The sequence below is a fragment of the Prionailurus viverrinus genome, chromosome B2, assembly GCF_022837055.1.
Source record: "Prionailurus viverrinus isolate Anna chromosome B2, UM_Priviv_1.0, whole genome shotgun sequence".
Classification (NCBI taxonomy): domain Eukaryota; kingdom Metazoa; phylum Chordata; class Mammalia; order Carnivora; family Felidae; genus Prionailurus; species Prionailurus viverrinus.
The window spans coordinates 43,896,503-43,910,784 of record NC_062565.1 but is presented as its reverse complement, the minus strand read 5'-3'; the positions used below and the strand labels follow the sequence as shown (position 1 = coordinate 43,910,784).

At 45.1% G+C, this 14,282-nt stretch overlaps 1 protein-coding gene and 1 non-coding gene across 3 annotated transcripts in view; one reads left to right on the top strand and one right to left on the bottom strand.

Annotated features, from left to right (window-relative positions):
• CLIC5 (chloride intracellular channel 5) overlaps positions 1-14,282 on the top strand; it is a 164,851-nt gene that overhangs the window by 50,542 nt on the left and 100,027 nt on the right. The window contains exon 1 of one of the 2 annotated variants that reach the window (XM_047859425.1): positions 7,872-8,240. The exons of the other annotated variant lie outside the window; for it this stretch is intronic. Coding sequence (XP_047715381.1) covers positions 8,178-8,240 — 63 coding nt within the window. The 5' untranslated portion in view covers positions 7,872-8,177. Of the gene's footprint in view, positions 1-7,871; positions 8,241-14,282 lie in introns of those variants that run through there. 2 annotated transcript variants of the gene reach the window in all.
• LOC125166893 (U6 spliceosomal RNA) lies at positions 4,994-5,101 on the bottom strand. The gene has a single exon (XR_007152600.1). It is a non-coding gene; the product is annotated as a U6 spliceosomal RNA (small nuclear RNA).

Genomic DNA, 14,282 nt, shown 5'->3' with positions numbered 1-14,282 from the left:
ACTCACCTCCTCTTGTCTACACCCACCTGGTCCTCTCACAGAGACACAATGTAATTGATGCTCCTGCAGCTGCCATCAAAACCTACTTGCCCCCTCAGCTTGAACCTCAAGCTCTTGGGATTGTCTGAGAGATTCTCCGTGAAGAACGTAAGAGTGGAACAATCTAAGTCTCATAGAAGTAGCTGCTACCCTGGGCAGACTGAGTGGGTTCGAGCGAATATCATTAGGTACGTAAAAGTTGGAGCTTGTATCTACTGACATTCTTCTACTCTGGCACTGGGCAAGGTGAACATTTCTACCAAATCTTCCCCAAAGGATCATCATTATTTCATACTGAATGTCCTTTTACCACACACACACACTCGCTCTCAGTCTAAATATGCTTATTTTGCTGTTTCATTTTTTATTTCAATGAAAGTTCTTTCTATTTTACTGAATGACTATACTTAGGAGCACCAGGTCGCATGGAACAGAGAGCCGTTTTATAGATCTGAAGTCAATGGTAAGATGAGATCTGAGACTAAGGATTTGAAGCAAAGAATGCGTGGAAAGGGGATGTAAAAATAAAATCTAGTGGTTTTACCTTTCTCTGCAGTTTTTAAGAATCTTGATCATTTAGGGGCAGCTGGGTGGCTCAGTCGGTTGAGCGTCCTATTTTGGCTCAGATCATGATCTCACAGTCCGTGAATTCGAGTCCCGCATCCGGCTCTGTGCTGACAGCTCGGAGCCTGGAGCCTGCTTCCGATTCTGTGTCTCCCTCTCTCTCTGCCCCTCCCCTGCTCATGCTCTGTCTGTCTGTCTCTCTCTCTCTCTCTCTCTGTCAAAAATAAATAAAAACATTAAAAAAAAAAGAGAATCTTGATCATTTAAAAATTTACCTACAGAAAATTCTCTTTTTTGGTTTAGAGCTCTGTATGTTTTCGCGCATGCAGAAACATCTATAACCACCACCACGGACAGGATACAGAATAGTTCCATCACCTGAAAATATTCCCTCGTGCTACCCTTTGGTAGTCCCCCACCCCTCTGCAATCCTGTCAGCCATTGATTTGCTCTCCATCACTATAATGTTGCCTTCCCAGAATGTCATCTAAATGGGACCGTTCAGTATGCAATCTTTTGAGACTGGCTTCTCTGACTTGGTACATACAGCTGAAATTCATCCGTGTTTTGGAGGTATTCATTCTTTGTAATGGCTAAGTGGTATATCATTGTATGGATGTACCACAATTTTTTTTTTTATTCATTTAGCTATTGAGGGGCATTTAGGTTGTCTCCAGTTTGCCCCAATCATGAATTCTGCTATGCACATTCGTGTACAGGCTTTTGCGAGAACCGAAGTTTTCATCTCTCTAGGATGATATCCAGGAGACGACGAGTGCTTCTTATGGTTAACATATATTTGACTTTACACGGAATCGCCAAAGTGTTCTGTCAGAACGACTGTACAATTCTGCCTTCTCACTGACAATGTGCAAGAATTCCAGTTGTTCTGTATCCTTGCTACCACGTGAGGTTATCACGTGTATATATTTTTACCATTCTGATAGGTATACTGTGGTTATCATTGTATTTATTTCTATTTCTCTGCTGAATCATGACATTTATCATCTTTTCATGTGCTGATTTGCCATTGGCATGTTCAGATGTCTGTTCATATGTCTGTTCAGATTCTTTTTGCCAAGTAAAAACAACTTTTTTTAAATGTTTATTTATTTTTGAGAATGGAGAACGTGAGTGGGGGAGGGGTAGACAGAGGGGGACATAGGATCTGAACCGGGCTCTGTGCTGACAGCAGAGAGCCCTATGTGAGATCATGACCTGAGCTGAGGTCGGACACAACCCACTAAGCCACCCAGGTGCCCCTCTTTTTGCCAATTTTTAATTGGGTTGTTTGTTTTCTTATCTTTGAGTTGTGAAAATTCTTTACAAATTCTGGATACAAGTTCTTTATTTCCTCCTTTTCTTCTGGAAAAGATTGTGTAGAATTGCTATGATTTCAGGGCGCCTGAGTGGCTCAGTCGGTTGAGCATCTGACTTCGGCTCAGGTCATGATCTCACAGCTCGTGAGTTCAAGCCCCGTGTCGGGCTCTGTGCTGACAGCTCAGACAGAGCCTGGAGCCTGCTTCAGATTCTGTGTCTCCCTGTCTCTCTGCCCCTAACCCACTTGCATTCTGTCTCTGTCTCTCTCAAAAATAAACATTAAAAAAAAAAAAAAAGAATCGCTATTTCTTTCTTTCTTAAAGGTTTGGTTGAATCCATTAATAAAGACATCTGGGCCTGGGAGTTTTTTGAGTTTTGGTAGGGGTTTTTTGGGAAGATTTTCAACTATGAATTCAATATCTTTAGTGTATATGGGACTATTCAGGTTATCTCCTATTTCTTTTTCTTTTTTTTTTGATTACAATGTTTTTTATTTTATTTATTTTTATTATTATTTTTAAATATAATTTATTGTCAAGTTAGCTAACATACAGAGTATATGGTGTGCTCTTGGCTTCGAGAGTAGATTCCCATGATTCATGACTTACATACAATGTCCAGGGCTCATCCCAACAAGTGCCCTCCTCAATGCCCATCACCCATTTTCCCCTCCAGTCCCCACCAATCCTCAGTTTGTTCTCTGTATTTAAGAGTTTCTTATGGTTTAGGGTTATCGTCTACTTCTTGAATGAGTTTTGTGTCGTTTAAGATTTGGTTCTTTTCATTTAAGTATCTAATTTATATGTAAAAAGTTGCCTATATTGTTCCTTTATTACCTTCTCCTGATTGTGAAGTTTGCATTGCTATCCGTCTTTCACACCTGATACTGATAAAATACACCTTCTCTCTTTTTCTCTTGGCAAATCCAGAGCCAAATTTATTAATTCTATTCATCTTTTACAAGAACTAGCTTCTGGTTTCACTGATTTTCTCCATTGTTTTATCTTGTTTCAATTTCATTTTTTTTTCTTATATTTATTTTATTCCTTGTTGCTTTAGGGTTAGCTGGTTTTTTTTTTTTTTAATTTTTTTTTCAACATTTTTTATTTATTTTTGGGACAGAGAGAGACAGAGCATGAACGGGGGAGGGTCAGAGAGAGAGGGAGACACAGAATCGGAAACAGGCTCCAGGCTCCGAGCCATCAGCCCAGAGCCTGACGCGGGGCTCGAACTCACGGACCGCGAGATCGTGACCTGGCTGAAGTCGGACGCTTAACCGACTGCGCCACCCAGGCGCCCCAAGGTTAGCTGGTTTCTTAAGGTACACGCTTAGATTTGAGACCTTTATTCCCTTCCTAAATGAGCATTTCTTTTTTTGTTGTTTTAATTTTTTTTTTTCAACGTTTATTTATTTCTGGGACAGAGAGAGACAGAGCATGAATGGGGGAGGGGCAGAGAGAGTGGGAGACACAGAATCGGAAACAGGCTCCAGGCTCTGAGCCATCAGCCCAGAGCCCGACTCGGGGCTCGAACTCACGGACCGCGAGATCGTGACCTGGCTGAAGTCGGACTATTAACTGACTGCGCCACCCAGGCGCCCCTAAATGAGCATTTCAAGTATAAATTTCTTTCTAGGAACTGCTTTAGCTACATCCCACAAATTTTGATACATTGTACGTTCCTTTACATTGGGATCAAAATATTTTATAATTATCCTTCAGGCTTCTTTATTAACCAATGAATTTCTGAAAGTGAATTGCTTTATTTCCCAATATTTAGAGGTTTTCCAGAAACATTTTTTATTGATGTAATTGGTTCTATTATAGTCAGAGAATATATTTGTATTGTTTCATTCTTTTACATATAATGTTTGTTTTGTGATACAGAATATGGTTTATTTTGGTGACTATTCCACGCGTACTTGAAAACAGTGTGGGTTCTGTTGTTATTTAGATGGGATATTCTATAAAAGTTCATTTGGCCAAATTGGTTGTAGTACTGTTTCAGTCTTCTATATTCTTAGTGATTTTTTTTTTTTGTCTATTTGTGCTATCAATTACTAAGAAAAAATTTTGTAGTCTCCAACCATATTCGTGTATTTGTTTCTTCCTTCAGTTCTGTCAGCTTTGCTTCATGTATTTTGAAAGTTTTTTATTAGGTATGTATACACTTAGAGTTGTTATATCTTGATGGGTTGAATCATTCATCATTGTGTAATATCCAACTTTATCGCTGATAATTTCCTTGTTCTGGGGTCTATTTTGTCAGATATGAATATAACCACTAACTTTCTTTTGATTAGTGTTTGCATGGTATTTCTTTCCATCCTTTTCCTTATAATTATCTGTATCATTATGCTTGAAGTGAGATTCTGTAACATTGTAGAGCTGAGTATCTTTTAAAATCCAATCCAACAATCTCCAGCTTTTAATTGATGTGTTTAGATCATTATTTATTTATTTATTTATTTATTTTTTTATTTTTTTTTCAACGTTTATTTATTTTTTTGGGACAGAGAGAGACAGAGCATGAACGGGGGAGGGGCAGAGAGAGAGGGAGACACAGAATCGGAAACAGGCTCCAGGCTCTGAGCCGTCAGCCCAGAGCCTGACGCGGGGCTCGAACTCACGGACCGCGAGATCGTGACCTGGCTGAAGTCGGACGCTTAACCGACTGCGCCACCCAGGCGCCCCTAGATCATTTTTATTTAGTGTAAATATTCATATGGTTGGATTTAGGTGTGCCGTCTAATAGTAAGTTTTATGTTTGTTCTCTTTGTCCCCCCATCAAGCCTATTAAATTATTTGAAAATTTCTTCCCATTACATTTTGATTTACCTCTTGGCTTTTCACTACATTTCTTTATATAACTTTTATAGTTGTTGCTTTAGGAGTGGTTATGACATACATACCTAACTTTTCTCAGTCTGCTTAGAGGTCATAGTTTGCCACTTGAAGAAACCTTACCACTATATAAATCCCTTTACCTTCACCTTTATGCCATATCATTTGAGTCTGAATATATTTAAAACCCCGTAAGACATGTGATAATTTTTGCTTTCAACAATCATACAAATGTATGGATGTTACACAGATTTACATGTTAGCCTTGCATTGGGGCCATGCTAATTTTCTCTGTACTGTTCCAATTTTAGTATATGTGCAGCCAAAGTGAGCACTAAATATGTCTTTGAAGTGCTTTCCTGGTAAATAGTTACCCCAAGCTTGCACTAACTGTGTGAAACTATGATTATCAGAAGTACAGTCTATGATCAAGGAAGTGTTTTTCTCTGGACAAAGCTGGAATAGACTCTAACCAATTATGATTTGACATTAAAGGGTACAAAACAAAGATTTTTTTTTTTTATCTTGAATGAAAGCAGAATGTGGACTTAAAAACTAGAAATAGGCACGAAAGTACTTCATCACCAATGCGGACTTGTGTGTGTGTGTGTGTGTGTGTGTGTGTGTGGCAACATGAAGATTTAAAATATCAAAACTATCAGTTGTCTGTAGGGATGTCCAAATGGAAGGTATTATCTAGAGATTAAAAGGGAACTGGTTCATTTCCAATAAGCAGTAAGCAGTAGATGTTTAGAGAAAACAAAATGGAAGCCAACTCTGCTAGGTTGGAAGTAAGGAAAGTGGAGGTCATACCATACATTGTTTAGATCATAGCCAAGAACATGATCACACGTGTAAAGCATTTTTCATCTAAAGAAAAAAAAAACCCTCAAGGGCATTTCACGGATATAATTTTATTTACCTCTGCCACATCGCTATTGCAAATATTGTCTGCAGTCCAGAGCAGGAAGTGATGAGTCTGTGCAGCATGCAGTGAAGGTATGCAGTCATTGGCTCAGAATGTACAAGCTGTGAAGGTGACTGTTTCTCTAAAGGCTTTGGTGATGTAAGCCTGAAACCAAGGAGGAGGAGAGCAATTAGACCTCACCTCGATTAAGCTGTAGTGTATTGTGAGGGCTTGCAAGTTGGGCTTGGCGACTTCTTCAGTGAAAAGGAACATTTGTACTTGAGGTTTATGGGGAAACGGCCTGCCATAAAGGGTGGTCAGGGTACCCTGCCATCTTCTCTGCCTGTCAGACGCCTGGCCATTCAGGAAGATTCAGCGCAGTGCCTTCTGCTTTATGAGGCCTTTCTGTCTACCCACTCCCACTGTGGTGAATAATCTGTCTACATGCTGATTTATGGAGCTCAATTCATGTGACAGCCTTAGTCTTCCTTCCATGTGACTATTATCCTGAAATGGAACTTAATCTCCATTCAGACCAGGACAGTGTCTTTGTTTCTTCAGAATGACTTACCCAGCATGCACTAAATTTGAGAGAGGCAGTTAGTAGAGTAGTTGGGAGCAGAGGCTCAGTCTTTCTGCGTTCAAATCTGCCATTTTCTACTTGAATGACTAGAGGCAAGTTACTTAAATACTTTAAACCTGTTTCCCCCTCTGGAACACTGGGATAATAACACTAACTGTAAAGATGAAACAAGTTAAGATCTCCAGTGCTTTCTTTTGTCTGGTACGTAATAAGTATTATTAGTTATTTTTATTATTAAGGGATGACTTTGTTTTCTTACAAAGCTGTGAAATAAATGCATTATTTGTGAGCAAGGCAAGAGAGAGCACCAACAGGATTAGCTAGAGAGAAGGCAGAGAAAACAAATGAAAGTTGACCAGATTTCAGATGCAAAAGATTCTGTACCTATTTTTAAAATAAATGAAAGGTGGGAACGTACATTGGTACAACCCCTTTGGCAGCGTCTATTCAAGAACATTCTTGTACGCTATAACTTATAAATTCCACTCCTAAGGATATACCCAACAGAAAAGTGTCCATGTTATCACCAAAGAATGTTTGATAGAATGTTCATAGCAGCAGTATCTACGGTAGTCATTAACTGGAAACCATGCAAATGCCCATCAATCAAAAATACGGATGTTAAGTTGTGGCAATGAAAATGAATGATTTACAACTACACACAACAGAATGGATGAATGTCACAAATGTAATGGTGTGCAAAAGATGCCAAACGTCAAGAGTATATATACTGTATTTACTGTAAGATTCCAGACAAGTGCTGTTACACGTCAAGATAATGTTTACTCTGGTGGAAAAGAGGGGTGGAGGGGGAGGAAAGGAAGAGAAGAGAGACCAAAAGGAGCTTCTGGGGGTGTAGTTAGTATTTTAATTCTTCATCTGGCGTTCCATGGCTGAGTTCAGTTCATTGAACTGGACATTTGTGATACGTGCATTTTTCCATATGTGCATCATACTTCACTACAAAACAGAGAACGGAATTTGACTAGGAAAGAAAGGAATGAAAAGAAGAGACAAGAAAAAAAAGTGGAAGAAAAAGTAAGCCTAGAAGATCAGCCAGACGCGGGTGCTCGGCTCGGGCTGCCCCTGACCAGGTTGGCTCACCCCTCTACCTTAGACGCGAGCCCTGCCCACCCCCACCCCATGTCCTACCCCATTTGCCCAGCTCTAGGATGGCTCCTCATAGGGGTCCTTTCTTTCCTTGTCCCCTCCCCGCAGCTCCTCCCTACTCTGAGCACGGCTAAGGCAGGAAGGGGCTTTCCGAGTGGGTAACGCCAATAGTAGAGTAACTTGGACGAGCTAAAGCATCCTTAATGACACATAAGACTTAAAGCCATCTTTTCTCCCCTCTCTTTTCCCGTTCGCTTGGACTCCCTCTCCCTCCCTTTACCTTTCCCATAAGGTCCCCGGGGCCTCGTAGGCGGTGCCGGCCCGGCTCGGCCGCGACTGCCTCCGGTCCAGCGGGACCCGGGCGGCGGGGCAGGGGGCGGGGGGCGGGGGCCGGGGCCAGGGCAGAGGCCGCGCTCGCCGGGCGCCCCTCCCGCCCAGCCCCGCCCGGGCTGACCCCGCCCCGCGGCCTCCGGCTATTTTGGGCGCGTTGGCGGCGACGCGGGGATCGCTGACTGGAGCGGATCCTGTGACACCTCCCTGCAGCCCGGCACTTGTTGCTCCGGGGACCTGCTGCCATCCCTGAACCCACCTTTCCCCTCTCCTCCTTTGCATGTGATCTCTCGGGACATTTGATCTCTCAGACACTGCGGTTCCCAGCTTGAGAAACAGATCCGATAATAATAATAATAATAATAAGCGCCGCTCTCAAGGAGGGCCCCGCAGAGCAGGAGCAGGAGCGCAGAGCGCTGGCTCAGGCGCCGCAGAGGTGGCGCCTCCCCGGCCCGGGACGCTGGCCCCGGGCGCCGACGGCATGACGGACTCGGCGACAGCTAACGGGGACGACAGGGACCCCGAGATCGAACTCTTCGTGAAGGTAGGTCGGCGTCCCTGCGCCCGCCGCACCTGTCGCGCCTGCAGTCGGGCTCCCGGCTGCGCGGGCTCACGTGCCTGGGCGCGGACAGAGTTGGGACGCTGGACCCTCCCCAGGGAGGACAGCCCAGCCCCAGCGATCCCTTGGGTGGCTTTCCTGCGAGCCAGAGAGCCTCGCTTCGGGGCTCCCGGCTGCTGTGGAGTCAGGTGCAATCTTGCAGGTGGCTGTCTTCTTGGAGAGTTGGCCGGCCGTTTGTCAGATCCGCTGTAGAGCAAGCGGGTCGCCGCTACAGGTCCCTGCCCGGTGCGATTCTGGCTAGTCCTTAAGGGGGCATCTCAAGGTATTAAGGAGGTGGCCGGAACCTGCCTGGAGCCGTGAGCGTGCCTCTAAAATTGGGTGGGAGAGAGAGCTAAGAGAGGGAAGGGAAGAAAAGGAAACATTGCCGATCCGGACAATTATCTTTGGCAAAATAAAAATAACATTTCTTCAAATGTCTTTTCTCTCTTTTGCTGAGAGCTACTAAAAAAAAAAGCAAAGGAAACAAAGGTGTTTCTTGCTTTGTGACCTGCAAAGCAGAAAACAAACACTCCATTGGCCAACATTACTATTATTGTCATAATCATGGTTCTGCAGGGGAGTATCAGGAAATGCCAAGGTTTGGCAAACAAACAAACAAAGAAAACCAACAACAACTACAAAAAAAAAACCCCGGTCAACTTGGGGCAGGCTGGGATGGAGGGGCACAGTGCACAAACTGACTTCAGTCGCCTCGCTCCCTGGGCAGAAACAATCTACCCTCCACAGGGCTGTATTTCATTTGCAACCTGTAGGAGGCAAAGCATGGAGGCGGAGGAGGCGGCGTTTCCCGGTCCGCGGGTGGTGCGGTGTAAGAAAGAAACATTTGATCAGTCCTCGCTGTGGCGGGCTCACCGCAGAAGCCGGGAAACCTGAGGCGGCCGGAGAGCGGCCTCCTGGGCGGTGCGGGGAGAGTCGCCAGGCTTGGGGGGAGGGGAGTCCGCTGGCGGCGTGAGAGCCACGGGGGGGGGGGGGGGGGGGGAATAGCCTTCAAATGCAAAGTTTCCCGGGAAAGGCACAGGTGACTGAGGAGAGGAGAGTTCCTTGGTGCCTTTTTTAGGAGTCTCCTGGCTGAATTGAAAAGACCTATATATCTGCGATGGGAAAGATGTTGTTTTGAGCAAATTGCCCTTATCTCCAAGCTGATGAGAGATTTTCACCAAAAAAGGATACGATCTGCATAAACCTTGATAGCCACCCTTTGGTCTTTGGTATCTTTTGATGCCTAAAACCGAACAGAACAATCCCCAAACCTTCATCAGGTTGCGACTTGGTAAGTGGTCCTCCCCAGTTGGCCCTAGCGTACCACAAAGGTCTGTTAAATATTTTTTGGCTAGGTGTTACCTTCTTTGGGTTTATTTTTCAAAATAATCCATAGAAATTATGCCTGTCATTTGCTTTGCTGAACCTGTTTGTCTCCCCTCAGATGTGGCTCCTGTCTCCCTCATTTGGTTTCTGGGTCCCCTCTGGGCAGGATTACCAGGTCCTTCGGCAGACCCAGATAGCGAAAGAGGTCGTGTCCTCCCCAGAGCTGGGCACTGTTGGACCAAGGGCCAGGAGCGGGCGCCCTGAACCTCACCATCCAGTCCTGTGGCCTAGGGAAGGGAATGAACAGGGAGAGCTTTAACAAAGCCAGGAGGCTCGCTGCTCTCCCTGAAGAAAGCTATTCTAGGACTTTCTCAGATTTCCTGGGAGCAGGTAGTTTCATAGTGTCAAGTTCCTGAAAGCTATTTGAAACACAAATTGACTCTTTAGAGTCAGAGGAGCCCTTTGACCCACTACTAGGCACGGAGACCAATTCTACCTGCACCTTGGGAACTTCGTGTTGGCAGCTTTGAAGGTTTTTTCCACGTATACAAAAAGCTCACTGCACAGCCCTCAGTGCCCCCAAAAGAATTCTAAAATGCCTGTGTTGTTATTTGTTTTGCCCCTAAAAGAAGGCAATCCATGAGAACCAGGCAGGCCTTCATGATTAGCTCAAAAACCGGACTGATGGGAGAAAAAAAAAAATCAGAGAGGTTAGCTCTTGATTCCCCCCCCCCTTCTTTTTTGCAATTCTGGTTTGTAGTTATCATTTATAGGGAGCAGCAAAGGCTGAAAAATGATTGTGAAATCAAGATCCTGTCCAGGTGATGATTGGTTTTATTTTAGGGAAACAATGTCCTGAGTTCCAGAATCAATTTACAGAATTGACATTTCTCTTAGCTCTGTGATGCTCATGAAGAAAGGCCTTCTTGTGGAGGGTGTCTGGTGCCTGAGGTCCTTCCAGCAAGGCAGGATCGGTTGGTTTCTAGGAAGCCTCTCAGTCAGGCTGGACCCTACCCAGAATCCGATGTGTCATCTTCAACAACTTTCTGGAAGGGACCTTCTCTCCACCTGGCCTGTCCACTGGGTGCGTCATTCAAAACCTGGGTCACCCAGGGAGTTTCAAGGACACATGATTCTAGCCCACATCAACTGATTATCATCTGTTAACTATTACTGCTGCTGATAATAATAATAATAATAATAATAATAAACGGTAGCATTTTAGGATTTATGAAGCACATTCAAATACCTTATCCTGTTGGATCCCCAGCATCCTGTTTATGAGCCTTGGTTCCCTCGCGTGAAAAATGAAGAGAACGAAAAAAAAGTGACTCACGGGGACCTTGTGAGACTTAGCTGCTTTCTGTGTAACAACCCAGGGAAGTTTGCTTTCTGTGTAACAACCCAGGGAAGTAAGAATGATGATTCCACCTGTTTTATGGTTGAACACGCCTGGTCACATTCAGATCCAGTCCTCCTATGTGGCAGTTTGGACTCTGAATTTCTCTTTCTTTTCCAAATACCCGTGTTAGGCCTTGTACCTGGTTTTGCTGAGTTAAGCTCTTGAGGGCCATCCAAGAGGACAATTCATTGATACTTAACTAATGCATTCTAATGTAGTCACAGAATGCAGCCAAGGAGTCTGCTCTCCTTGCTCTGTACTCCTTGCAGAGAACATTGTAGTAGCAACTTTTAGGAGATTACCTCCCTCACACTTTTAATTTCTTCATCAACAGTAAGAAAGCTTTGAGTAAATCAGCTCTGATCTAATGTTTCATAATCCCCATGGGCGGGACAGAGGTTTGGAGAGACAGGACATGAGATCGAGTCTTGTTTTGCTTTTAATTGGCTGATGACTGAACAAATTCCTTAACTTCTTTTTTTTTTTTAATGTTTATTTATTTATCTTGAGAGAGACAGAGCATGACGGGAGCGGGGGGTGGTGGGCAGAGAGAGAGTGAGACACAGAATTGGAAGCAGGCTCCAGGCTCTGAGCTGTCAGCACAGAGCCCGATGCGGGGCTTGAACCCAAGAACCGTGAGATTATGACCCGAGCCAAAGTCGGATGCTTAACCAACTGAGCCACCCAGGAGCCTCCAAATTCCTTGACTTCTACGAGCCTTAGTAGCCTCTTTTAAAAACAAGAGGATGGTCATAAATAAAGTGATCATGTCATTTATTGTTCCGACAAAGACACTTGGTTGGAGAGTGAAAGGGGGTTCTATGAATAATTGGGCTAGGACAAGAATTGTTCGGGGTAGATCAGGATGTGTGGCCACTCTGGTTATGAAAATACTTTCACCACAGACTTGCTGTGAGGACTCCACAGGAGCAAGTAGGTGAAAGCACTTCGTAAATGAAAAGGGCTATAAACACACAGAAGTAAAATAATGATATGAATTCCATGTCAGATAAAACCTTTCCTGATCTGCAGGCCCCTGATTTGCCTTAAGGAACAAAAGCTTGGCTGCTTCCTCACTTGCAGGGCTATTTCAAGACTAAATGAGATCACACACAGCTTGGACTTTGATCATAAGGAAGACAGCAGGTTAAATTGACAGTGGCAGTGAGTGTGGTTTATAGAACGAAGAAAGAGCAAGGAAGTAAAAGCAAAACAGAAAGTGGTTCTGGGAAAACAAACACAGGATGTGCTGAGTAGGTTAGATCAAGACGTTCCTCCCATCTGCATTGATGCCTTCTCACCTAGTCTCATCCTTAGACCCCCAAAAGTAGAAAGCCACTGAGGTGGTTAGACCAATTAGCTACAAATGTCTCTTGGTGCCAGGGCCGTGAATTTCAATAGAGACTGGTGGTTCTCAACTTTGGCTACATGTTCAGATTGTTTGGGAAGCTGTAAAAACTCCCTATGCCAGGCTACTCCCTGGTCAATTACATGGATGTCTCTGTAGGGGCGTGGGACCCAGAAGCACTATTTTTACCCCCACCCCCAGGCGAGTCCAGGGTGCAGCTTTGGTACAGAGTCACTGAGTCATGATCAGAGGCAAGTTTGACTGCAGGCAGCTTTTGTCACTCTGACATAGGTGGCCTCACAAGTGCGGATTAATGTCCAGAATTTGTAACAGCCTCAGGGCATCGTGATCAGGAGTGATGTTGATAGAGAGCTCGCACCCAATCTGTGCTCGGTTAACAGATGCTGACGGACTATAAAGCCCTCTCCACAGGACTCCAGAACAATCAGTGCATGGGGTCTAGTCAAATAAGCCTCAGTTCAGCGTGGGGGAAATAAAACGGCATCCTGCTGATTGTCTGATGGAAATGACTAGTTGTTGTATTTATTGAGTGATCCAGAAGGCTCTTGACAGTGGTGCAGAGCACAAGTCAAGTCATGGTAACCCATAGTACAGTCATCTGACTTCCAGAACAGACAGGATCACATGTTGTGACATTCCCTCTCAGATCCCTGCGGCCCACTGGCTGCCCGGTCACCTTGGGCACCTTGCCTGAGCAGGGGATCATTAGGTTTTGACATCCCCTTCATCCTATTAAGCAGCTGTTTTTCTTTTCCGCTACTCCAGGTTTGGGTCTGAGGTCAATAATCCAGTGCACACATTCACCTGCCCTGCTGTGTCCATGAGGACATCTTTTCCGGAAACGCATCCATGGGAGTGCTAGGGTCAGAGGTCAACTGGCGGATGCCTCAGGCCCCGTGGCAGATGGTGGGGGTGAGGGCTGTGGGTCTGCAGAAGCGAAGTCCATTCAGCTGCTGCCTCCCTGCCCGCTTGCCTTGCCTTGTTTTTCTAGGTTGCCTGGCTCCCCTCCCTTCCCCCCAGCTCCGCCCCTCCCCGGGGCAAAGACTCCATCAGTTTTGACAGTCAGGTAAAAACCTTTTCATCTAGATTCCTTTTGAGTTGCCAGGTGCTGGGCCCCTGTTGGTGGCGGCAGGAGGTGTGTTGGAGGAATTGCTGGCTTTGGGGTCAGGCCGTGGGCTCCCAGCCATGCCATGCCGGCTAGGACAAGCTGTTGTGGCTGCCTGTGCCACAGTTGTTTTTTTGTTTGTTTGTTTTGTTTTTTGTTGTTGTTCTTGGTTTTGTTTTTGTTTTTTAACCAGGGCAATACTGATGAAGGTAGTACATATTTTTTTTTTAATTTTTTTTTTTTTAACGTTTATTTATTTTTGAGACAGAGAGAGACAGAGCATGAACGGGGGAGGGTCAGAGAGAGAGAGGGAGACACAGAATGTGAAGCAGGCTCCAGGCTCTGAGCTGTCAGCACAGAGCCTGATGCGGGGCTCGAACTCACAGACCGCGAGATCATGACCTGAGCCGAAGTCGGACGCTTAACCGACTGAGCCACCCAGGCGCCCCAAGGTAGTACATATTTTGTAGCGTTGCTGTGAGCATTGAATGAGCTGTGCGTGAATTGGGGTAAAAATGTAGCTTCTTCCGCTACGGCGTCCTTGGTGAGAGGCCAAGCCCATGAGCTCTCCTACCCTGGTGTATCCGAGAAGCCACAGAGTCCTACCTGCTTCTGCCTCGCTGCTGGATCTGGGTACATCACTGGATCTGATTGCCTCTGTGAAGTGCTGCTCAGTATCCTGGAGGTCCCCAGAGGCCTCTGTCTGAAGTTATGTGGTTGGCCTGGCCACAGGGTGTGTGCAGATCCCTCACCAGTGGTTGGGCTTCTGGAGCTCAGTGGAAGTTG